General features: G+C 41.1%; 1 protein-coding gene and 1 long non-coding RNA gene across 6 annotated transcripts in view; both read right to left on the bottom strand.

Moving 5' to 3' along the window:
* Positions 1 to 3,120, bottom strand: part of LOC123503393 — a 68,195-nt gene extending 65,075 nt beyond the window's left edge. The window contains exon 1 of one of the 3 annotated variants that reach the window (XR_006674441.1): positions 2,859 to 3,120. This is a non-coding gene — a long non-coding RNA (uncharacterized LOC123503393). The remainder of the gene's footprint in view (positions 1 to 2,858) is intronic. The other 2 variants (XR_006674446.1, XR_006674448.1) reach the window with 2 other exon arrangements.
* Positions 3,121 to 3,855: 735 nt separating this feature from the next.
* LOC123503390 (unconventional myosin IC-like) overlaps positions 3,856 to 22,922 on the bottom strand; it is a 42,154-nt gene continuing 23,087 nt past the window's right edge. For 2 of the 3 annotated variants that reach the window (XM_045253110.1, XM_045253109.1), the window contains exons 2-22: positions 17,713 to 17,857; positions 17,257 to 17,372; positions 13,441 to 13,511; positions 12,876 to 13,084; positions 12,200 to 12,379; positions 11,613 to 11,825; positions 11,065 to 11,163; positions 10,497 to 10,657; positions 10,122 to 10,291; positions 9,564 to 9,697; positions 9,278 to 9,445; positions 9,004 to 9,142; positions 8,456 to 8,687; positions 8,031 to 8,261; positions 7,680 to 7,857; positions 7,049 to 7,151; positions 6,783 to 6,910; positions 6,347 to 6,568; positions 6,029 to 6,129; positions 5,666 to 5,768; positions 3,856 to 5,463 (exon numbers count right to left, since the gene is read on the bottom strand). In XM_045253110.1, coding sequence (XP_045109045.1) covers positions 5,449 to 5,463; positions 5,666 to 5,768; positions 6,029 to 6,129; positions 6,347 to 6,568; positions 6,783 to 6,910; positions 7,049 to 7,151; positions 7,680 to 7,857; positions 8,031 to 8,261; positions 8,456 to 8,687; positions 9,004 to 9,142; positions 9,278 to 9,445; positions 9,564 to 9,697; positions 10,122 to 10,291; positions 10,497 to 10,657; positions 11,065 to 11,163; positions 11,613 to 11,825; positions 12,200 to 12,379; positions 12,876 to 13,084; positions 13,441 to 13,511; positions 17,257 to 17,372; positions 17,713 to 17,838 — 3,099 coding nt within the window. In that variant the 5' untranslated portion in view covers positions 17,839 to 17,857 and the 3' untranslated portion in view covers positions 3,856 to 5,448. Of the gene's footprint in view, positions 5,464 to 5,665; positions 5,769 to 6,028; positions 6,130 to 6,346; positions 6,569 to 6,782; positions 6,911 to 7,048; positions 7,152 to 7,679; positions 7,858 to 8,030; positions 8,262 to 8,455; positions 8,688 to 9,003; positions 9,143 to 9,277; positions 9,446 to 9,563; positions 9,698 to 10,121; positions 10,292 to 10,496; positions 10,658 to 11,064; positions 11,164 to 11,612; positions 11,826 to 12,199; positions 12,380 to 12,875; positions 13,085 to 13,440; positions 13,512 to 17,256; positions 17,373 to 17,712; positions 17,858 to 18,862; positions 18,964 to 22,922 lie in introns of those variants that run through there. The other variant, XM_045253108.1, reaches the window with a different exon arrangement.

Raw genomic sequence — 22,922 nt, 5'->3', positions numbered from 1 at the left:
AGACGTTGGCGGTTAGGCTTCTTCCTTACTCCCAGCAATTTAATAGATTACGACACATCTTGGTTTTATTTGAACCCTCTGGAAGTAACACAATACCTCCCTGGTAGCATTTCACTAGCAGCAGTAAGGAGAGATGATACACCACTCTGGTACGTAGCTACACCACCCTGCCTGGCAAACCATTCCCTTGCCACCTCCTGGCTCCTCACCAATCATCCATTCCCCCGGTTCCCCGCCAACTGGTCACCCATCAACCCATTACCTTCCTTAGATCATCCCCAATCACCCATCACCTTGTCACTTGTCCTCCTATTTAAACTATTGGAGCTGTGAGAATTACTACTACTACTACTACTACTACTACTACTACTCCTAATAATAATAATAAAAACAATAATAATAATAATAATAATAATAATAATAATAATAATAATAATAATAACAACTATTACATTTTATATAACGAGGAAGGGATGGCGCACGAAGCAATCTGCAAGCTAATTATGTCGAGGTGATTAAACCGGCTAAGGAAATTACTTTGAACACGTTTATCCCTGATAAGTTTCCAAAACGACTCCGCCATTTAAGTGGCAACTCATTCCTAAATGTGGACACAATTCCACCTTGAAAGAATTACCCGCACAATCAAAGTTCACTGCATATCCAAACACTGCAACGCTTCCTTCATGAAACTCACTTTGTTCCTTGAGAAAATTAACTCCCACGATATTTTGGGAATGAAAAATCACAGCATGAGGAAATACGAGCACGTACAACAATACAAATACATAAAGAAGCAAAATTCACAGAACAAAATAATTTAACATCACTTAGAAATAAAATCATATTATCTAAAAAGGAGATTTAACAGTGGTAGGTGGTAGTGGTGGTGGTGGTGCCTGAGGGAGCAGCGGGTCCTGTGGCTCAGCGGACCTCAGGACGTGGAATGCGGGGGCGAAGGGAGGGCGAGGTGAGGACCCAGGGCTTAGCGAGGCAGGAGGGTGGAGAGGAATAGGGTCGGACAGAAGAGATAAAAGAGGGAGGCAGAAAGGAAAGGACCGTACGGGAGGAGAGAAAAAGTGAGACTAGCTAAGGGATTTGGGGAGAAGGGGAACAGCACAACGAAGGGACTCTTAAACTTTGCCAAAATGTTCAATGGTAAAAGAAGAGCTGAAATACCCTGATGAGAGAGAGAGAGAGAGAGAGAGAGAGAGAGAGAGAGTGAAAGACGATAAGGCACGAGGCATCATTGGTGGTTAGGGTTGCCACCACCACCTCCTAAAAAAAACGGAACGCATTAGCTGAGGTTGGAACAGTGATGGCGGTTAGAAAGTCAATCATATTGACAAGGCTTGAAGATAAGCTCTTCCATAAGTACCCTGTATTAGGAGGAATTCAAGGATATCTTGACTAAATATGAGGATATATTGCAAAATACGTTCATCAGTCAAGCAAGTTATCAGTAATATATTTTTGAAACTACATGTGTCTGTATAAATTCGAAAGAATGAGACACTAAAAAATATATTTCCCTTCGTTGAAAAAAAAAATCATTTTCAGAAAAGAGTAGCGACCTGGAATATGAATGGATCATAAATATAGCCATTACTTATACATTTTCCAAGTGTACAGATCCTGCAGACGTAGCCATGTTCAGTACCAGGTACCTAACAGGGATGAGACAGGCATGGCACAGCACAGCTGCAGTTTTCTCCGCCCCTCTCATTTCTACACTGACAGCCGTTAGTGATGGACCGTGGGCGTGGAGGCGGAGCGAGATATTACGTGTACTGTTCACATAACGCACGCGCGGCACGACAAACCCCTAACAAACTCATATATTTTTGTGAACTGGTTATGTATTTGTTTCAATATTTGGTCGCGATGACTTATTAATTTATTTCATTTGCTTGACTATTCATACAGGCAAATACGGAACAAATGGCGTTCCGTATTGGTTCAATACGGAACGCAGCATTTCACGCTTCAATACGGAACGGTTCCGTATTTTAAGGGACAGGTGGCAACCCTAATGGTGGTGGTGATGGTGATGATGATGAAATAAAGTTTAAAAGAGAAAACAGATAGAAGAAATGAAGATACAGCAGGAAGAGAAAAAAAAAAAATGTTATACAACACACGCGCGCTGTTGACGTTGATTAAGAGGGAACATTTACCGCGTGTGTGTGTGTGTGTGTGTGTGTGTGAAGACGGCCTTGCACAATAACGTAGGTAATCTCTCTCTCTCTCTCTCTCTCTCTCAAAGAAAAACTCGGCAAATACAGAGTACCAAGCCACACACACACACACCGAAACTATAAACACGATTACTCTTACAAACTAATAGCAACCATATCCACACATCCCAGTTATCACCAGCACCCATCATCATCAGCCGCACCACACCAACACCACACTGACGGGAGGCGACGGGAAGAACACGGCACGATTCTCTCATTCCTCTTGAGTACCTCCTCATGAAGGCCATTAAGAAACAAAGACAGTGGCGACGTACCGTTCATCTTAATAACAACCGTAGGATTCATTCCTACACCTAAGTAATTATCACGGACCGTAATGACGAGACATCAAGCATGGGAAGGATGTTTCTGCGTCGCTAAATGCTTGGTGAAATGTTGGCCCGCACGTGAGCACAGAGTGAGTGAAGACGCAGTGACGGAGGGAATGAAATGCTAAGAACGGCAGTTTCTCACCGTCTTAATTGCCATGATTTGCTCCTTGCAGTGATGATTTCGATGATAAACACGTGTCAATGCCTTTATATCACTGTTTTCTTAGTCATAGAATAATTGATATTTAGATTAACACAATTAGTCATGGGAGTAACAATCACTTACTGCGGTGCGGGGAGTGGCATCTCGGGCACTAGCGAGGCGTCGGCTGGGTGATGGCTCACTTGACTGTTTAATGCACAGGTCAGTCATAGAAGGTTTGCTAAGCGACACGTTGAGTGAACGAGTCCTTGTAGTTATTTCATACACAGAAAAAAATAATTACACAGGTTGCGTCACGTAATTGTTACACACAGACACTCCTACTGGCCGAGGATATGTGGCGGTAAGCGTTGAGAGGAACATATCTCAGTAACAGAATAGATCGCGTGATTGTTTTGAAGGAGTGTGTACTGACTACTGACAAGTGAGAAAGCCCAGTAAAAGATAATACTCATGATAGTGTTCAGATGTTTGGTGCGTCGGTGAAGCAGTGAAAGATGCTCACGTGTGAACCACCGGCTGGTGGAGACAGAGAACAAAGAACAGTAATCTGTCATTACGACGAACAAATTTCATCCTAATACGTACTTGTATGCACATGAGATGTCCTTTCTTGTTCATTACCCGCACTGATGTGTGACGTGTGAACTTCAGAGAAACTAGTCTCAAATCTCGTCGACACAGGGTTCACTTTCAGCTGATACGACACTGGATACGCTACTTTCTGATGAATCATCTTGCTCGGTGGCAATGAACTTTCATTCACTCCTACACAAAACAGAGGAGCGCGTCAGGCATCGCTTCTCTCGATACAAATTTGCATATCTAATCGACAAAAAATGAGTCCAGGAAGAATTTCAGCCGCGCATCAATCTTCATAATCCTCAGCGCTGTGCCGGCCACTGCACCACAGCGTATCGAATATGTTCATCAATAACGCGATGGGAATAAATTATACGAAGATTTATGATGATAAGGAGAAAATGAAGCAGACGCAAGAGAGGCAGGGCTGAGGAGTAGAGCCAAGACACTCTTTACCCTTTAGGCATGGGACATGGGATTTCTTAAAAAATCCAGTATTCAATAAACTCCTGGTTTTGGGACAAATTGAAAAATGTAATCTTGTACGAAATTTACTTGGACATAATATAAAGCTGACTGAAATACTGTAATACAGAAAGCAGTTTTGTTACATAACATTGACATGATTCACTTACATAACAGTCTATGTATGGTCCACATCACTCCTATCTAAACATAAATATAGTTATTGCGTCAACACTGCAGGACTCAGGCACTGTGGCTTTACTTACAAAGTAGTATTTCTATTCAACTTTTAAACACAAAACTCAAATATGATTATGATTTTTTTTCTTTAAGGAAAAACAGTTTCATGAAGATGAAAATCTCAGGATAAGACTATGAAGGATGCCCCATTTATCACACACCTTTTCAAAATATATATCACCTAGAATGAACTGTGTTAATGCCTTTGACATCATGAACTACAAGTCTTCCATAGTAAAGGTGTCAAAATATTCTTTGCAAACAGTGACAGGGAAGAGCATTATATACACTATATCACAACTTATGAACTGTACAGCTTTTATGACTAGCACATAAAATAGATAAATAATAAGTACATATTATGAGAGAGAGGCATAGCTCACATACAGTATAATTATCCAAGACAGTGGTTCTTAACCTTTTTACTACCACGCCCCTCTAGGGATTTGTCCTTCCCTCCACACCATCCTTGCACCTACAAATACAATTCCCTCCCAAGTTTTAAAGAAAAATGTGATATTTTTGCATTTTTCATAAACCTCTCATTACTTGGCCTTGCTTTCACTTAGAGAACGATGAATGTATTTGGAGAAATTCCTGCTTTATCCCAAGAGCTTGCATTCCCCTTGGAAATTACTGATGCACCCCTAGCGGGGCATGCCCCAAAGGTTGAGAACCACTGCAGTAACACTTCAGTTACAATACACTTGGTCCTAACAATAACAAACAGTATATAACATCCTTAAATGCTTAGGATAAACTCACATGCTACACTGAATCATGTTTCAATATGGCTGTGATCAAAACACTACTATCAAAACCTGGGGGGATTATCACATGGCACATTAAACTTCATAAAACTGTATAAAAAGAAGAGTCAAATATTTCAATCATGGACAGTCACAAAATGCACCTTCTCATTTATAAAAATACATTGTCAGCCTGTATAATGTGTAAGCTAGCACCATATTGTGAGATGACTCAAAATCTAAAGTTTGTTTCTTGGCATCAAAATATATTCAAAGCAAATCATTGTTTTAACAAAACTATACAGAAAATTCTTAGGATATGCTGTAAAAACACTAGAAAGTACTGGAAGGTTTCTTTGAACTTAAAAGAAAAAAAAAAACACTCTCAACAAAGTTTGTCACCAAACATATTAGTACATTTAGTAATAATGTTATCCATTTGAGTTCACAAACCAAAATATATTTAGTTCACGAGCTTGCATGAATAATAATTTGTTACATGTTATATGATGATGGAATGGCTCGAGTAACACAATCAGACTGCCTTGCAATGTTTGCACACTGCGTCTTCTGTCATCTTTATTGCCTAAACTTATCAGGAAGGGTCGTCTGGTGAGTTTCATTATTGGTAAGTTAAGTCATCTTGTGCCATTCTCTTCTCACCCATCAGAGCGTCTTCACTGCTCAGCCATCTACAAAAACAAAAAGTATAGTTTTGATAAAGTTTATCATTAGTTATCCATTCAAACCTAGAAAACAGTTCACCTTTGGCATTAACCTTTCTGTCACACTCTTTTCTTGAATCTTTGGATGTATTTCATGCTGAAGGACTAAAGAAACATTGATACAGTGCTTAAAAACAAAACAATAACATTTCAAGAGTTGCACACTTACCACAAGAAGTTTGCCTTCCTTGTTCTTGTTTATAGTGGTGACAGATGCTCCACTGTTGAGCACAATTGTTCCCTGCTTTCCATTCTTCATTGTGTGGCCAATGCTGATAGCAGAGAATATTCCAGTGTCATTCATGTGATAATGTCAAGTCTTTAAGATCAAGTTATGAATGAATGAGAGCACTGGTGCATAATTCTGAAGTTTTAACTATCCTTTATCTTAGCCCTTATGTGCAAGAAACTCCCATTAGCTCAACAAGGATGATACACAGAAGAAGAAACATGTAAGAAGTCTTTAAAAATACCTAATAATAATTCTAGTGCTCTCAGTTCCTTATTAGCAAGACTATATAAAGGAACTTACCTATCTGTTGCTGCAATCTTGAGAATTTCAGTGTTGTCACTCACTGATATGATTTTGGTCACAGCCTCTATCACATTTGGCACGTTGATGATCAGGTCACCCTACAAATTTCAAAATTGTATGATCTTTCCAAAATGAACAACAAATACATACCACATATAAAGCATGTACATGTATATGGCTTTTATGGTTGAATATTGTCACATTACATGGAAAAAAAAGGTATTTGCACAAAAGGTGCAATCATCTTATGAGTTTGACCCATTATACTGTAAGGCTACTCCTACACCTACACCTACACCAACAAGAAACACTTACCTTTTCCTTTTTAGCATTTTCAGGAGGGATCTGTATCAGCATAAGGTTATCACTGTTGGGTGACACATGAAGACCTTGAATCTCCTTCAAAGAGAACCTGTGCTTTTGCTTGAGCTTGTTTTCCTTGGCCTCCAGCAGGTACAGGGCACCCGTGGTGATGACCAGCACTCGGTCTCTGGGTTTGTACCCATGACGGTCATACTTAGTGCATGGAACACTGTACTGTAAAGCATTATGGGAAAATAGACAAACAGGTTCTTTGGCAGACCATGAAAGTACAAGAATACACTTCATGAGTCTTCAAAGTCTATGTGCTAGAAAAGATTTACCATCTGTCAAAGTAAAGGTCAATCTGCTCATCAGTCTACAAACCAGACACACAATCAATGACGGAAATTATAAAATTATAGAATATGAAACTGATATGCCTACATACCTTTGTTTTTTCTCCAGATGTCTTGATTATTCCTTCAAATCCAGTCTTCATCAAGGAGTCCAATGCAGGATCAAGACGGGATGCCATGAACCACTTGGGTAAGACAAGAGGGTAGCTTGCTTTCTTTCCTGCATTTTATGTAGAACGTTAGGTACAACAAAAAATGTGTTATATTATATTCACCTGTGAAAGCTTAGATTATTCAATTCAATAAAGAATGTCGCTTCCATTATGCACTTGATCAGGAGTCAAAATAACAGACAGACCTTTGAAGAGTTGCTCAGCCAGCACCTTCTCCTCAAACATGACACGTCTTTCTGATGGCAGTGCCCTCACATACTTCCTGGCCAGGTATGTGCGGTGGAGGTCCTACAAAGAATGATGACTTTACAAAATAATAGCACATTCACCTCATACATTTTCTATCTGTCCATTTCTGATACCTTATCCATTACAGGAATATCATCCAAAGAGATCAAAGCAGGCAGCACAAGTCTCCACTTCATCCCATCCAAGCAAGTATTCCTTACTCATTCAAGCTTTCCCCATTCAGTTGAGCAGCATATTTTCATTTACATAAAACTGAATTGTGACCCATAGCATTTGTCATTTCTTTTTTTATTTGCATCATCAGACCATTTGACTTATTGTGCATATCTCTCATTCCTGTGTAGCAACTGATAATTTACAAGTTAGTGTTTGTTGAGAAAAAAAGTGATGTGGACATATATTAATAAGCTGATGCAATACTAACACTTCCTCTTCATGGTTATTCCTTCCTAAAATGATTTATTTTCTCTTTTGCCTTAAGATATAAAAACAAGTGATAGACACAAACTCAGTTGAATGTCTAAACTATCCCTGCTGATAAGGCAATAAGTAAAGTTGACCTCTCACCTTCAGCACCACAGAAGCCTCAGTGCAAGAGCCAGGCGGTTGAGGCCACCGGCGATCCAGAACATTTTGTGGCAGGGACTTTGACAGCCTCACCAGATACTCGCACTTGACCAACTGTTGGAATCTTGCATTGGTGGGGTTCACTGCCTCATTGCGAGTGATGAAGCCTTTCACAAATCTGGAGAGAGCAGGATTGATCAAGAACATAGGAGTGTAATAAAGGTGATAAAAAGATTTCCCTAAGAAGAAATTGGTGTTCTTTCTCAAAATCCTATTGGTGGTATGGCAAATTGTAGGTGGCAGTTTCTACTATCAGTATCTACACATTACTAATCTGCTTACTGAGCTTACCCTCGAATAACTCCTGCAGCCCATTTTCTTCTGGCAAGTAGCCTTGCAGCAGCAACACGCCTCCAGTGCTTGGCCAGGACTGTGACAGCCGCCTGCATCTTCTGGTACCTCCTCTGATACACAAAGGCTTTCCATTTGGCCTGAATCATTGTAGCCAGTTCACCTTTTCGAACCTGAAGGGCATCTTCTGTCTTGAACAGTGTCCTGGGCAACCGAATGAACAACTTGCTCCTGAAAATTATTTAATATTAGTTTTATGTATCTATCTGTCTACTAAAACATCCACTAAATCTTTGACACATTATTGACTTGTAAATGACCACAGCAGCCTCTCTAAAAAGCATGTTCATTCATCAACACAAGGGAAATCATAAGAAAAGTCATGGACAAAGACAGATTCTTGGTTAGAAAGAATCACTGCTGACCTTCCCATGCGGTAATCGTCTGGATGGTAATTGAGGTGCTTCACAATATTCAGCACTCCGTCCTTGGGTTGCCCCTTGTAGCTTGGCCAAGTTGACGGACACAGCGACTTGTACCTCTCCAGGAATATCTCATAAGCTCTACGGTAAGCAAAACCTGCTCTTCTCACTCGCAGGTTTTCCATCAGTCCAAGATATTTGACTTGGTGGCTCACCCTCTCCTCATTGAAGCTGTCTGGAAGGGAAAATAGTTGCTGACATCATGTTCACATTATGATGCTTCTTTTCTCTGGCTCTGTAGAAAGGAAGGTGCTGGGAAAGGAAGTCATATTAAAAGTTCTGTATTTTTGCAAAAGGACAGTAATATTTTGGTGACCCTAGATAGGAATTAGGCTGAGAAAAGAATAGAATAATGATACAAAAGTTTAAATGTTACAGATATTTTCCTTCTAAGTAATTCCTAACAAAAAGATTAATGAAAGATAAGATTTACTACTAATACACATAAAACCAACAAAAAGGTCAGTGTGTATTAAAGGATGAAGACGTACAGGAGCGCTTCTCATCATTGGGTTTGATACATCGGATGTATGAAGGTTCCTTGGACATGAGAATGGTCATCAGTTCTCCCAAACTGTTCTTGAACTGTGTGGCAGCAGTGTCAGGTCTCTTCTTTCTTCCCAATTCCTCCTGAAATAGAAAACAATAAAAATATTAAGAATATTATAGAGTTGTTATGGTGCAGTTCACCCTCATGGGACAGAGCAAAGAAAAGAAAAGAAAAAAATTGTCTACCATCAATCAATCAGTTAAGTAGCTTCTTACCTTAGGAAAGACGTCAGTGATGATCAAATTTGAAGTGTGGGTCATAACCTCCTTTAGGTCTCTGAAGAGAAGATCATTGTTTTTGTCCAGAAAACCCTGCACGCTGTATGCCACCTCTCCAGCGTAATGCCGTAGCCGAAACTCATCCTTATTGATCGTCTTCTTCACCTGGAGGCAAAACCACAAATGTGACAACCAACTCAACTTTACAATACATGAAGCACTACAATATATAAACTTTTCCTACAATATTTAGGAACATCAGTGTACAGCAGCTTTCGCTTACCTTGGCATTATCAGATGTGTCATAACTGAAGTAATGTTTGTGCTTTGCCAAATGGGAATTCATCTTTGTTAGGAAGGTGGCATCTGTTGCATCGCCAGGGCGGAGGCACTCCTCGTCCAGCAGGGAGATGATGCCTACCAAGAGAGGTGAACTGTCATTAATTATCAATGTCAAAAGGCAGAATTCAAGACTGATGGCTGTATTTCAACACGTCAACAAGTGAGAAAGTGCTACCTAGGTATGTTTTGAGTTGGCAGGCAGCAAGGAGGACATCAACACCTTGTATGAGCAATAAGGTAATGCCATTCTGAACATGACAATTTAGAAAGAAAGAAAATGATGGTTCAGGTCAGGTCAGATAAAGGAAAGGGAATTTGTGTATCACAATGCAGTGTTATGAATCTAACAACTGACTTATGAGTCTGCTGTATTTCTCAATGAAACAATAGACTATTTGAGAATACAAAGAATGTTGAAGATGTATTAACAAAAACAAATTACATTAAAGTGCTAAGAAGTTCCTTTGTGTTCATGAGGCCACAGCTTACTAGTACATACCTTTGTGTTTCTCCTCCACCAAGTCACAGATGATCTTGTTATCAAAGTAGTCCACTTGTTCCCACTCAATCCCTTCACGCCGGTACTCGTCCTGCTCACTCCTCAGTGTCAGCTCAATGAACAATTGCTGCAGCTTCTCATTACAGTAATTGATGCAGAACTGTTCAAACCTGAAAAATAAAATCTATTTAATACCTGCCACATTGTTGCCTTTTCTTTTCACTATAACGAAAAAAATTGGTAAGGCTTCCCAGCTCCTGCCTTGTACCTTTTCCTCTCTTCCTGCAACATACAAAGTATACAGAAATATGTATCCTATTCCTCATGTTCCAAGGTCCCTAGATATTAATTTAAATCTGATGCAAATGCACTTACCCATTCCTGTCAAATATTTCAAAGCCATAAATATCCAGAATTCCCAATAGAGTCTTCCTCCCCGCCTCTTTGTTGTGCAGGGTGAGGTTGAGTCTCCTCACCAGCCAGTCAAACACTCGCTCATACACGGACTTGGCCAGCGCATCACGGGCATACACCGCCTGCAACACAAGTCATGAAGTACACACTGGGACTCAAAGCTGAATGTCATCTGTGAGCTACAATTCTTACAAGTTTACTCAAGAGAGTCTTCATTTGTCTTGATTCTCCACTGTATAGCAAGGGACTATAGTACCATTAAACTATACAGGCAAATGCATATAGGCCTATATTCTGAAATGCTTTGCTCTCCCACCATCACTGCTTTCCACAGACTCCAGTTGAAGATACTCATGTTTTTAAAAGTATTATTATGGTTCTGGTGACAGACTGACATGATTTCTAGTTTATTAAAAGGAGGAAATGTCTTGAAAACCTGTCTAGTTATCTCTGTGGCCTTGGAAAACTGTTGTAGTGAGAGGGGAAGGTGTTTCTAAATATGGGTGATAGAGAGAGAGCTGCTTCCCACCTGCTCTGGGTTAAGAGGAGAGGTGACGACATCCCCACGTGCCTCAATGGTGCGGTGAGTGAGAGCCATCAGCAACTCCTTACTCTCACACCCTAGTAACTGAAATGAAAAGCAGGTTCACTCAACACTCACTGAAATAACAACTTTCCTTCCTTCCTGAAATAATAATGATATCAATTTTCCCTCCCATGCAGTGGTGTCTTCTTTTTTCAGTTAGAGTGCTACATGCATTCATATACCAAGGTTGTCTTCCTCACAAATAAGAGGTTTTCAAACACTTGCATTCACACTCATCCACACCTCTCTTGTTCCTTGACAGAGTAGAAACAGTCCACCTGTCCTCACTTTATTGGAATCACTTGCACACCTTGGACAGAATTGAAAGGATAAAAGCAACCAAATTACTTCAATACATACCTATTTCCAAAGTTGTAAAGAATAAGAGCAGTGGTGCATTTTGGAACATTCTCTTCAGTTCAATGCAAATCTGATAACAAACACTCAAATTCAAACAGTAAACCAGGCTGAGAAATGACAAGAATAACTACCTTGCTGCAGTAGTCAACAGGCGTCTCGTCCACCACCCTGGCCAGTCCATCATCACTGGCTGTGAAGGTAACGTTTCCCAGATGCAGGATGGCGCCAATTATTCCCCAGATAGCAGCCTTCTCATCATCACCAAAGTTCAGGATATCCAAGGCATGCTGCACAGCCTCAAAGTCTCCAGACTCATTGATAGAGTCCACATGACAGCTTTTACCCTGGAAATATATACAAAACTTCCTACTAGATTGGTAAGTTTTGTGAATGGGTGTGTGTTAACCTAGTAGTGGTGTTCAAGGCTTGTGTGATTCTGTTTGCCTCTATAACTATTTACTGTTCATTAGCTGATGTACATTCCTTGCCCCTACACATTCTTCTAGTGTATTCAAGGCATCTGCATTTGCATGGGAGAGGCTGTTTTACTTTATATCATTCAAACATTTCACTTTCATCAATTTTCCTTTGCACCTTTTCTTCAATTTATTTTTCTACAACATGTGTGTGTGTGTATGTATGTGTATGTGTGTGTGTCCTTCTCTAGACAACAGACATAATGCAATGTGGGACAGGATGTAAAGATGATTTGTGTCACCTGTTTGAGATAGAAATAGTGATTTGGATTCCTCTCAAGGTGCAACTTTTCAAGGAGGTCTGCTGATCCTCCTCCCAAGAGCTGATAGAAGATATGGAAGTTCCTCTCGCCAACCTCTTGGTGCACCACACGAGACTTCTCCAGCAAGTAGTTCAGGATGTGGCCACCGACTGGATCACCCTGGGAATCAAGAATAGTACAATTGTGTCTTCAAAGGATCTCATCATTATTGATCAATTTTGCTGAATATAGCACAAAAATATTGGAACTTTGGAGAGATGTGGTTGATGTAGAATATGTCACATCTTATAGGAATATATTTTCAGGATTTTTGTGTGAAGCAGCTTGATTTGCTTTAGGCACTTCACACGTTTGTTTGTAGTAATGGATGTTTCATGTGTTTAAAGTTTTACTGAACTTTAAGCCATTTACAAGTTCTTATAGAAAACACTTTGATGGACTATACATTCCAAATCCTCCTGGAACTTTAAAATTTGGTTGTGGTCAATAAATTAACAATAGAGAGTTATAAAAGAAAGAGTGGAGACTGAAGACCTGGAGAAGGTGTATGGAGGAATGCATAAAAAGGATGGACATCAGAGAATACACTATTGAGTTGAAAAAGCAGGACAATGTATGATGACAACAATAACAATGAATATCAATCAACACTCACCTTGAAATTGAACTCAATATCCATGTATTTTCCAAAACGGGAGGAGTTGTCATTCCTGTTGGTCTTGGCATTTCCGAAGGCCTCCAGCAGTGGGTTGCTCTGCAGGAGTCTGTCCCTCACACGGTCCACCTCTCTGCGGTGAAGTGAGGTGGCCGCCAGGAACCTCAACACTTGCTTGCTGGCCTCTGTCTTCCCAGCACCTGATTCACCTGCAGATCAACAAACATGAAAGCAACACACCAAACAAATTAACTCCTTCTGTACCATAACACATTTTCATATTCATTCTGCTTACTATTTGGTGGTTTTATACAGCTTCAGAAACTTATGTAGGGATTGAAATAGTGAAGACTCTGCCCATTAATCTTCTGACCTCCATAGACATTTCCCAAAGTCAATAAAACAATCTAATCATACCCAAAACTCAAGTAAAATGCATCCCAATACTAAAGGAATTAAAATGTGATGCCATGTAACTTTGCATCACATCAGGGCACATTTCTGAAGTGCAATTAGCAAGAATAATAGTAAAATATCATAATGTAGCCATGGATCTGAGCTTTACCTGAGATCAGGATGCAGTGGTCAGTGACTTCTGAGATCATGGATTTGTAGGCATTTTCAGTGATGGCGAACCTGTAAATAAGTGTATAATTAGAATCCAATACAGCAAAAAGATAATACATTTGCTTTTAGTTATCTTCCCTGCTCCTATATTTCCTCCTTCCTATGATCTAAACTCTTTCAAGGAGAGTTTCAGGACATTTATATATCCTCCAATTGTTATCATTCTAATGACTGGGGTAATACTTGCAGACACACAGTAAGAAGCTTTCAGGAAGGTAGTGGTGGTGGTGGGCATGGTGAATATGAAGGATATAAGAAGAGATAGTGCTTGATTATTTAAAGAGTGAGCTTTGTGACAATTGCCCTTCCTTTCTCCTGAGCACATTCTCTTTAAATTCATTCCTATCCTGAGTGTCATTTCCCTTCTTATCATGCCTTTTATCTATTCGTCCTTTGTATGAGATAAGTTTAAGCATTTTTTTCCTCTTTTTCGATCTATTAATTCAATTCTCAAAGGGGGATATTTTTATCGCAATCTGCCACTCTATGAGTAATCTCTCTGGTGAGGATAACAAATGCATCTCCCACCATGGCCCCTTCCCTCCACACGCTTCCTTTATCCCGTCTCCTTTCAGACTCAGCGGGCTTCATTCCTTTCTCGAGAGCACCGTGCCTTTCAAGTTTGCTCCACTTCAGTTCTTCGTAGCATGAAAAACGGTCTCGTGTTAAATTCTATCTGTATATCGTGCGTTTGTTTAATAATGTGTGTGTGTGTGTGTGTGTGTGTGTGATATCATTCAACATACCAACTTTTCAATCCTGTTTTTATTTCCATCACGTGGGTGTGTGTGTGTGTGTGTGTTACGATTTATTCTACACACTATCTTCTCAATCCTGTTTTTATTTCCAAGACATACATACTAGTACCACTCGTAGATTTTCATCATGACTGTTATTTAGTTATTCTAGCGGCTCGGTATCGACGTGGCGGGAGTTTTACAGTGTTTTACTCAACTCAACCTTGCTCCGATTTCCACCACCAAGGAGGCGCCGCTGCTATAACAGTGACGATGACGCCTGTTCCATTACGACTATTTCCTGTACCTAATAATATAAACAAAGCTGGAATTTTGACGCAGGTTGCAAGGCTCTTTCCTGAATTCTAAGGATCGGCTCTATGTGACCTTCTTTTCTCCCTCGAACGGATGTTTGCCACAGGTGTGACCTTTGGCTAGGCTACATCCAGTCCGTCTGTGTCTCTGTATTACTTCACCTGTAAAAAACACGCTTGGTAACGATTGGCATTTTACCGGCATGATTACGTTTGTCTGTGCTAGATAGTGTTTTTATTATTCTTTGTACGTGCACAAGCAGGATAAAGAATAAGGAAAATGTTTGATAAGATTACCGCTTCTACTAAAAAGTCAAAGGAAATAAATGCGGATACGTAGAATAATTTGGTTCCAAGATAACTCTTCAACAGGCAGTTCCAAAGTTTAACATTGCATGTATATACACTAATATACTTTCTGCATCACATTCAGCATCGAGATAAACTGTATCGCGTCATTTATTAAACCAATCTCTTGTAGTCTACAGTCCGTCGCTCGAGCACCGCTAAACCAGTTACGAGGATGTCAAAAGGAACAGCAAGGAGCAAAGTGTGATGAATATAGACTCCACTTGGAAAGGCTCACAGTGACTGGGGCCTTATGAGTGCGTTAAAACCCGGTCATCAGGCGCCACTCCAGATCTGTCGCAACAAGCAGTAGGTTGCCAAGAGAAGAACACGATGGAGGAGGAGGAGGAGGAGGTGGGAGAAGTTGAAGAGGACTAGAGGAAAGAGGAGGAAGGGTAAACTAGGAGGGATGAAAAAAAGAAGAGAAAGATGTGGGGGAAGATGAAGAGGGCTAGAGGAAAAAGAAGAAAGGGAAAACTAAGAATGATGAAAAAGGAAGAGAAGAAGAATGACGAAGAGATTAGCATCATCATAACCAACACTACCACCAGCAACAAGGTTCAAGACTACCATTTGAATTACTTCCATAAATTCCATCAATGAATATCCTGCACAACCAACACAAATTAAGACTCCCTTCTCGCCACTCAGCTGCCAACACGCCGTCAACACAACAAGTGAGAGAAACATTCAGGTCAGTATTATCTGTGGAGTGTCAGTCAGTCTGTCAGTGTAAGCTATCCCAGAGGCATTGGTTGTAGTGGTGGTGGTGGTGGTGATGGTAGCAGCATATCACGGTGTACCTATAACTGAGGGTTCCTTGTTTCAGGACCTGACAAGATAGATCCCCAAAGTCTTTCCCACACGGACACTTCTCTTTTTGTCTCTTGATTAGGCTTGTAAAGGGCTTCAGTTCCTGTGTGTGTGTGTGTGTGTGTGTGTGTGTGTGTGTGTGTGTGTGTGTGTGTGATGGGTACGTGCATGTGGTGGTGTGTGTTTGGTGGGGGGGAGAGGAAGGAAGTTGGGGAAGCAGAATGATGTTTGCAAAATCTGTATCGAGGAAGTTTATATAGGAACTAATACTCTCTCTCTCTCTCTCTCTCTCTCTCTCTCTCTCTCTCTCTCGTCAGAACCACGCATATCTTAGGACGAAAAGCATATGATTATGTGTGAAGGAGTTTATAAGTTCACTGATTTAAAGCACTCCACGATAATCTATTCATTCTAGTGGATACTCAGGCGCTAGCTGGGAGAGATATGGTTCCTGGCGCTACATGGCACACACAGAGAAGAGGAGGAGGAGCCTTGAAGCATCATCATCGTTATCTCTCTCTCACAGGAACTTACAACACCCCGTCAACAGAATTAGCAGATATTACGAAGGAATGTTAAGGAGTCAGTACGGTAGAACACAAGAACACAGGATTTGGTGATATAGGAGGGAAGGAAACGCTGGCATAGGAGAGAGAGAGAGAGAGAGAGAGAGAGAGGTTGGGGAGCAGGGAGGTATTTACAATTGAGAAACTAGGAAAATTGAAGGGAAGTCTCAGTAGATCTTTTTACATTCATTCATAAGATAATTTTTTTATGAACTGATTACTGTTTAGATGGTTGACTAGATGCGAGAGAGAATATTGTGCCTGAGTAGTAGTAGTAGTAGTAGTAGTAGTAGTAGTAGTAGTAGTAGTAGTAGTAGTAGTAGTAGTAGTAGTAGTAGTAGTAGCAGCAGCAGCATGAATAATAGTAATAATAGACTTGCAATTGAAACATGGACATCAAACTAAACACACGAGAAGTAAAAGATTCAAAACAAGAAATTAACCAATGAATCTGTGTGTGTGTGTGTGTGTGTGTGTGTGTGTGTGTGTGTGTGTGTGTGTGTGTGTGTGTGTGTGTGTGTATGTGTGTAAGACAGTCGGTCAGCCTGATAAACAACGTGACCTGTGACCTCGTTCTTGTCTTGGTAAGCTCAGCGTCCTTAAAACTTACGCGATAAACCCACGGAAGATGGTTATCACTCTTCTTATCGAGAGAGAGAGAGAGAGAGAGAGAGAGAGAGAGAGAGAGAGAGAGAGAGAGAGAGAGAGAGAGAGAGCACATACACTTAAAATAACACCCAATACGTCTAATGAGAGACAAATACTGACTGAGAAATAAAGAATTAAAATTAACACAAACAATAAAACAAGAGGCTAAAAGGGAACAACCAACCCAGACAATCTATGAGGCGACATGAGAAAAACTGCAGGGAAATTAGAAAAGGAGAGAGGATAGCTTATATAGGGAAGGATGTGAAGGGTGAAGCGGAGCGAGGAAGGGGGCGGAGAGCAAGATGTTGTCCAGGTAAACACTCACACGTGGGGCGGCACCTCGTAGAAGTTGACATTGCGATACTTCTCCAGGTAGCTCTCCGTGTAGATGCCCAAGTCCTTGTACGGGTTCACGGACACCACCACCTGCCCGATGTACGTCTGTAGGCACAAGAACAGCGCTGTAGTGTTCGGTACAAGACTACAGTAACAGTTTGTAGTATCATTAGTATATAACTTGAACACACACACACACACACACACACACACACACACACACACACACACACAGAGAGAGAGAGAGAGAGAGAGAGAGAGAGAGAGAGAGAGAGAGAGAGAGAGAGAGAGAGAGGAGAGGAGAGGAGGAGAGAGAGGAGAGGAGAGGAGAGGAGGAGGGAGAGGAGAGGAGAGGAGAGGAGAGGAGAGGAGTAGTAGTAGTAGTAGTAGTAGTAGTAGTAGTAGTAGTAGTAGTAGTAGTAGTGACAACAGCAACAAAACTCACGTAGATAAGGTTCTCATAGTAGCGCTTCTTCAGGTTGTCAATGAAGGCGTCCTCGCTGAGATAGTCCTCCAGCAGGATAGCATCAGGCACTCCAGTCTTCTCCCTCCCCTCCAACACACTCTCCATCCTCTCCAGCGGCGAGCGCCTGTGTGATAAGCAAGTGTGAGACGAGAAACAGACTTGTGCTAAAAGAGGAGTGGCAGGGCGAGGGAGGAGGCGAAACACTCACTCCCTTCCCTCAAGACCAGGTGTGTTATAATGAACGTCTAACATTGCACATTTGTATTCAGGTGTAAATCCAGTAAAGCCGCCATGGTACAGTGGAACCATGAGTGCTTTGGGGTCCGAGGGATCTTCAAGCGCACGGGTTCGAATCCTGTTCACGGTCCGAGTGTAGAATGGGCTTCCTCACTCGGGACAACGGTTTCCTATCCTTTGAGATAGGAGGTACCCCAAAAAGTATCCCCTTTAGCCCATAAATTCCCGTGAAAAGCCCACATAGTATAGAAAAAAATGTGGTATGGCGCAGAATACTATAGTGAACTCTAACTATCCATGAGTCTTTTTTACCTCTCTTTTAGGGATTGGCACTCTGAATGGGTGTTGTCTTTCGCACTTTGTTACCCTTGGCCAGTGACCCTCTTACATAAAAAATAAAAGATCACCCACTTACTAATATGGTAGCTTGACATTTTCAGCAAAAGCGTCAGTCATAAAGAAACAGAATAAGAGGTTAACTATTTATTTCACATTGCATAACTACCCCAAAAAACACGCGCGTCAATAGTGAAGTGGTTACGGGAAGAGTTTTGAAGCAGTGAAAGCGTGAAGTAAGTATGCAGGTCAGTAATGTATTGGTGTAATGAGGAACACGGAGACCTGTACGAGTATAGGCTGAATATGTCACTGGGCCTCCTCTCTGATCGCCTTAACAGAATCAGTTCACATTGGAAAGTTTTGTAACAGGATGTTGTTAAGATTTTTATGTGGAAGGATGATAGAACGTGTGTGTGTGTGTGTGTGTGTGTGTGTGTGTGTGTGTGTGTGTGTGTGTGTCCCTCCCATCACCAGCTACAATCACTAACCGAGGCATCACATCACCTTGCACACACCACACGCCAACACCTGCACGCCATGCAGCCTTACGTACCACACGCCATGCTTCACCATACTCATCACCCTCTCCTTGACTCTACTGTTCCACGTCCCACCTCTAGGAACCAAGTCCACCACCATACACCAGTCCACAAGCAATCCACATCACCCACACCGACGAAGCTTTCAATACTCGTAAGGAAACTAATGACACGTGTAGCGACCCGTAAACCTTTAGAACCTGAGATGCAATGAGCTGGGTGTAAATGTAACGCTCTGGTATAAAACTCTACTGATATATCTCTTTCTATTTTTGTTTTTTACGTCCAGTTTACCCGGTGAAGAGATAAAACAATGAGGCCTTTGATTTGTAGCATCTATGAGTCGTAAACCTTTCCTAATCCCAAACCACGGCCAGGATTCGAACCAAAGTGTCTCAGGAGTCATAAACCCCCATAGCCGCTAAGTAGGACTGTTTGACGGCGTCTTTCATCCCTTGGTATAAAGTAAACCTCTATCATATAACGTGTCTCCAAATTCTTCTGTCTGGGTTACCTAATTGTCCTTTAACAGTCTCTAATTGGCTGAGATATAGTAACTCAGTCTTCTCCCAGTCATTTGGTTATCTGTCACAACACAGTCTGACCTTTTAATATGGTATCTTATCTTATCACATCTTAAGTCTTCTCCAATTCATTGATCACTGTCTGAGCGTTTCTAATTTATATTCCAGTTCATGTTTAACCTCTTCAATACCAAGACATTTTTACTTGAGTTTTAAGTATGATTAGACGATTTTATTTGCATTTTAAAGGGTCTATAGAGGTCAGAAGATCAATGGCCTGAGTCTTCACTATTTTAATCCCCCACATAAGTTTCTGAAGCTGTATGAAATCACCAAATATTAACTAGAATGAATATAAAAACGCGTCATGGTACTGAAGGGGTTAATTAAGTGAGGTATTTTGTTACACACTTCATTCTGTTTCGTTACAAGGTGATACATGCTCGCAAAGTTCCCGGTCTTTCTGTCGTGTACAACATAAGAAGCAAGTAAGTTTAAGATATCAGACTTAGTACATATTAGTTTTCTTGCTCAGTCACTCATTATTTTTTTCTAATTTACCATCTTCCTCTAACCTGTCCCGCTCTTACTCAGTCTCCTAGTTGTTTACCCACACAGCACCTAATGAAACATGCCTGTCTATATCCAGCTATCATTCCCAGCTCTTAATTTATCTAATCTCTTAAAGTTCCCTACTGACACAGAACTAACAACCTGATCTCAGTCACCTATCAACTTATTTACGAACTATTCTTTCCCTATTCCATACAAAATCAACTGTGAACCCATAAATTTTAGTGCTATGAAGTCTTGCTGAATTGCATATACCACTTAACTCCTTCAGTACCATGACGCGTTTCCATATTCATTGTGGTTACTATTTGGTGATTTTTATACAGCTTCAGATACTTATGTGAGGGATTAAAATAGTGAAGACTGTGGCCATTGATCTTCTGACCTCCATAGACCCTTCCTAGTGTCAATAATTTAGTCTAATGGTACACAAAACTCAATGTAAAAATGTGTCCCAGTACTGAAAGGGTTAAACACTTCTACCAGACTCCTTTTAACTCTACGACACTCTAAAGATTGTAAATTTAAAAGGTTGAATCGCTTCTCCCGCAGAATACTAACACATTCCTTGCAGATTTTTAGGCATTCTCCTCTGCGCAGCGCCGTACAGCACCTCAGCCTTGCCTTAGTTAGTTAGTCCCGCTAGCAACAAGAGTCGACAAGGTGAAGAATGAGAAGGAGAAAAAAAGAACGAGGAGGAGGAGGAGGAGGAGGAGGAGGAGGAGGTGAAATGACGCTCTCTCCCTGACCACCACTCGAGGCCCACTCAAGGATCAACCTGGCACCAGTGGTCTCTCGCCTCACTGCTGCTCTCCATCCCTCATCTCTCTCTCTCTCTCTCTCTCTCTCTCTTTCGTACTCAGAGATCGGCCTGGCAACTATAACCTCACTCGCCCTTGTGCTAAGAGGCTGTGAGGCTTGCGGGAACTCATAGGACATTGAAAGGACACGCTGGGGAGAGAGAGAGAGAGAGAGAGAGAGAGAGAGAGAGAGAGAGAGAGAGAGAGAGAGAGAGAGAGAGAGAGAGAGAGAGAGTAACTACACTAACATTTTCTTTCATTATGTTTTTATTTCTGACAATTATTAAGAAAAAAATAGGCACACAAAAAGATTCAGATATATAATTGTTTGACTTTTTATTCTCTCTCTCTCTCTCTCTCTCTCTCTCTCTCTCTCTCTCTCTCTCTCTCTCTCTCTGCATCTCATCTTTGTTGTTGTTCTATTCTTGAATTTAACAAGGGTGACGCAAGATATTTTTCTGGGTTGTTGTTGTTGTTGTTGTTGTTGTTAACGCTGTTATTGTTTTTAATAGTGAACAGCTGACCTCCTCCTCTCTCTCTCTCTCTCTCTCTCAAAGTCGCTCCCTGTCCCATACATTTTTTTCCCCATAGCACAGCAGTTCTTTGTCACACACACACACACACACACACACACACACACACACACACACACACACACACACACACACACACACACACACACACACACACGTGGACTGGACACTCCTTTCTAGTGAGCTCTGAGTCACCAAGCTGCAGAGAGAGAGAGAGAGAGAGAGAGAGAGAGAGAGAGAGAGAGAGAGAGAGAGAGAGAGAGAGAGAGAGAGAGAGAGAGAGAGAGAGAGAGAGAGAGAGAGAGAGTGTGTGTGTGTGTGTGTGTGTGTGTGTGTGTGTGTGTGTGTGTGTGTGTGTGTGTGTGTGTGTGTGTGTGTGTGTGAGGGGAGGGGAGGGTACCGGTCGAGTGGGTGAGAGAGAGAGAGAGAGAGAGAGAGAGAGAGAGAGAGAGAGAGAGAGAGAGAGAGAGAGAGAGAGAGAGAGAGAGAGAGAGAGAGAGAGAGAGGAAGAGAGAGACTCAGTGGTTGGAGTAGCGTTTCTAGACGAGAGAAAGGAAAGGAAAGGAGGAAAAGTATAAGAGAGAGAGAGAGAGAGAGAGAGAGAGAGAGAGAGAGAGAGAGAGAGAGAGAGAGAGAGAGAGAGAGAGAGAGAGAGAGAGAGAGAGAGAGAGAGAGAGAGAGAGAGAGAGAGAGAGAGTGTGTGAAGGGCATGTGTGTGTGTGTGTGTGTGTGTGTGTGTGTGTGTGTGTGTGTGTGTGTGTGTGTGTGTGTGTGTGTGTGTGTGTGTGTGTGTGTGTGTGTGTGTGAGGGCGTGGAGAAAGAAAGGAAAAGGGAGAGAGAGAGAGAGAGAGAGAGAGAGAGAGAGAGAGAGAGAGAGAGAGAGAGAGAGAGAGAGAGAGAGAGAGAGAGATAGTGATGCTCTGAACGTGAGTGGGTCAGTGAGTGAGTGAGTGGGCGAGTGTGTGGGTGAGTGAGTGAGTGAGTGAGTGAGCGAGTGAGTGAGTGAGTGAGTGAGTGAGCGAGCAAGCGAGGGTAATGCAGTGAAAGTTCTTTAATAGTTTACCAGACTAAAGGTTAAAGTAAAAATGTGATGCAATAACCATGGATACAAAATAGGTGAAAAAAACAACAATAATAATAATAACAATAATATTAATAATGATAATAATAATAATAATAATAATAATAATAATAATAATAATAATAATAATAATAAAGAATAAAATACACACTTAGTCTTGTTTGTTTCTAGGAACGTGACACAAAAGCTTTTCTGTTCTATTTACACACACACACACACACACACACTGAAGACTTCCGCACGGCTTCTAAAACAGCTACACATAATTTGACCATGAGTAAAATTGAGAAAGATGACATTTAGGAGATTCAAGGCAGCGCTCACAAAAAATAAGTCTCAACGTAAATATACAGTTGGAAGTATTTTTAGATTCGCAAATATCTCGTCTCACTTTGATTCAAAAGATATCAGAAGCAATCACTAAGTAAACACTCATATGAAGTCTTTAGTCCATTCAAAACACACTAAAAAAGTCTTACATAATATAAAAAGTGACAAATCCTAATGATAATACGAGTGACAGAAGAACCGGTTAGCTAAAACGTATTATATTCTTGAACGGT

Source organism: Portunus trituberculatus, chromosome 14 (assembly GCF_017591435.1).
Source record: "Portunus trituberculatus isolate SZX2019 chromosome 14, ASM1759143v1, whole genome shotgun sequence".
NCBI lineage: Eukaryota > Metazoa > Arthropoda > Malacostraca > Decapoda > Portunidae > Portunus > Portunus trituberculatus.
This window is presented reverse-complemented; position numbering and strand designations above follow the sequence as displayed.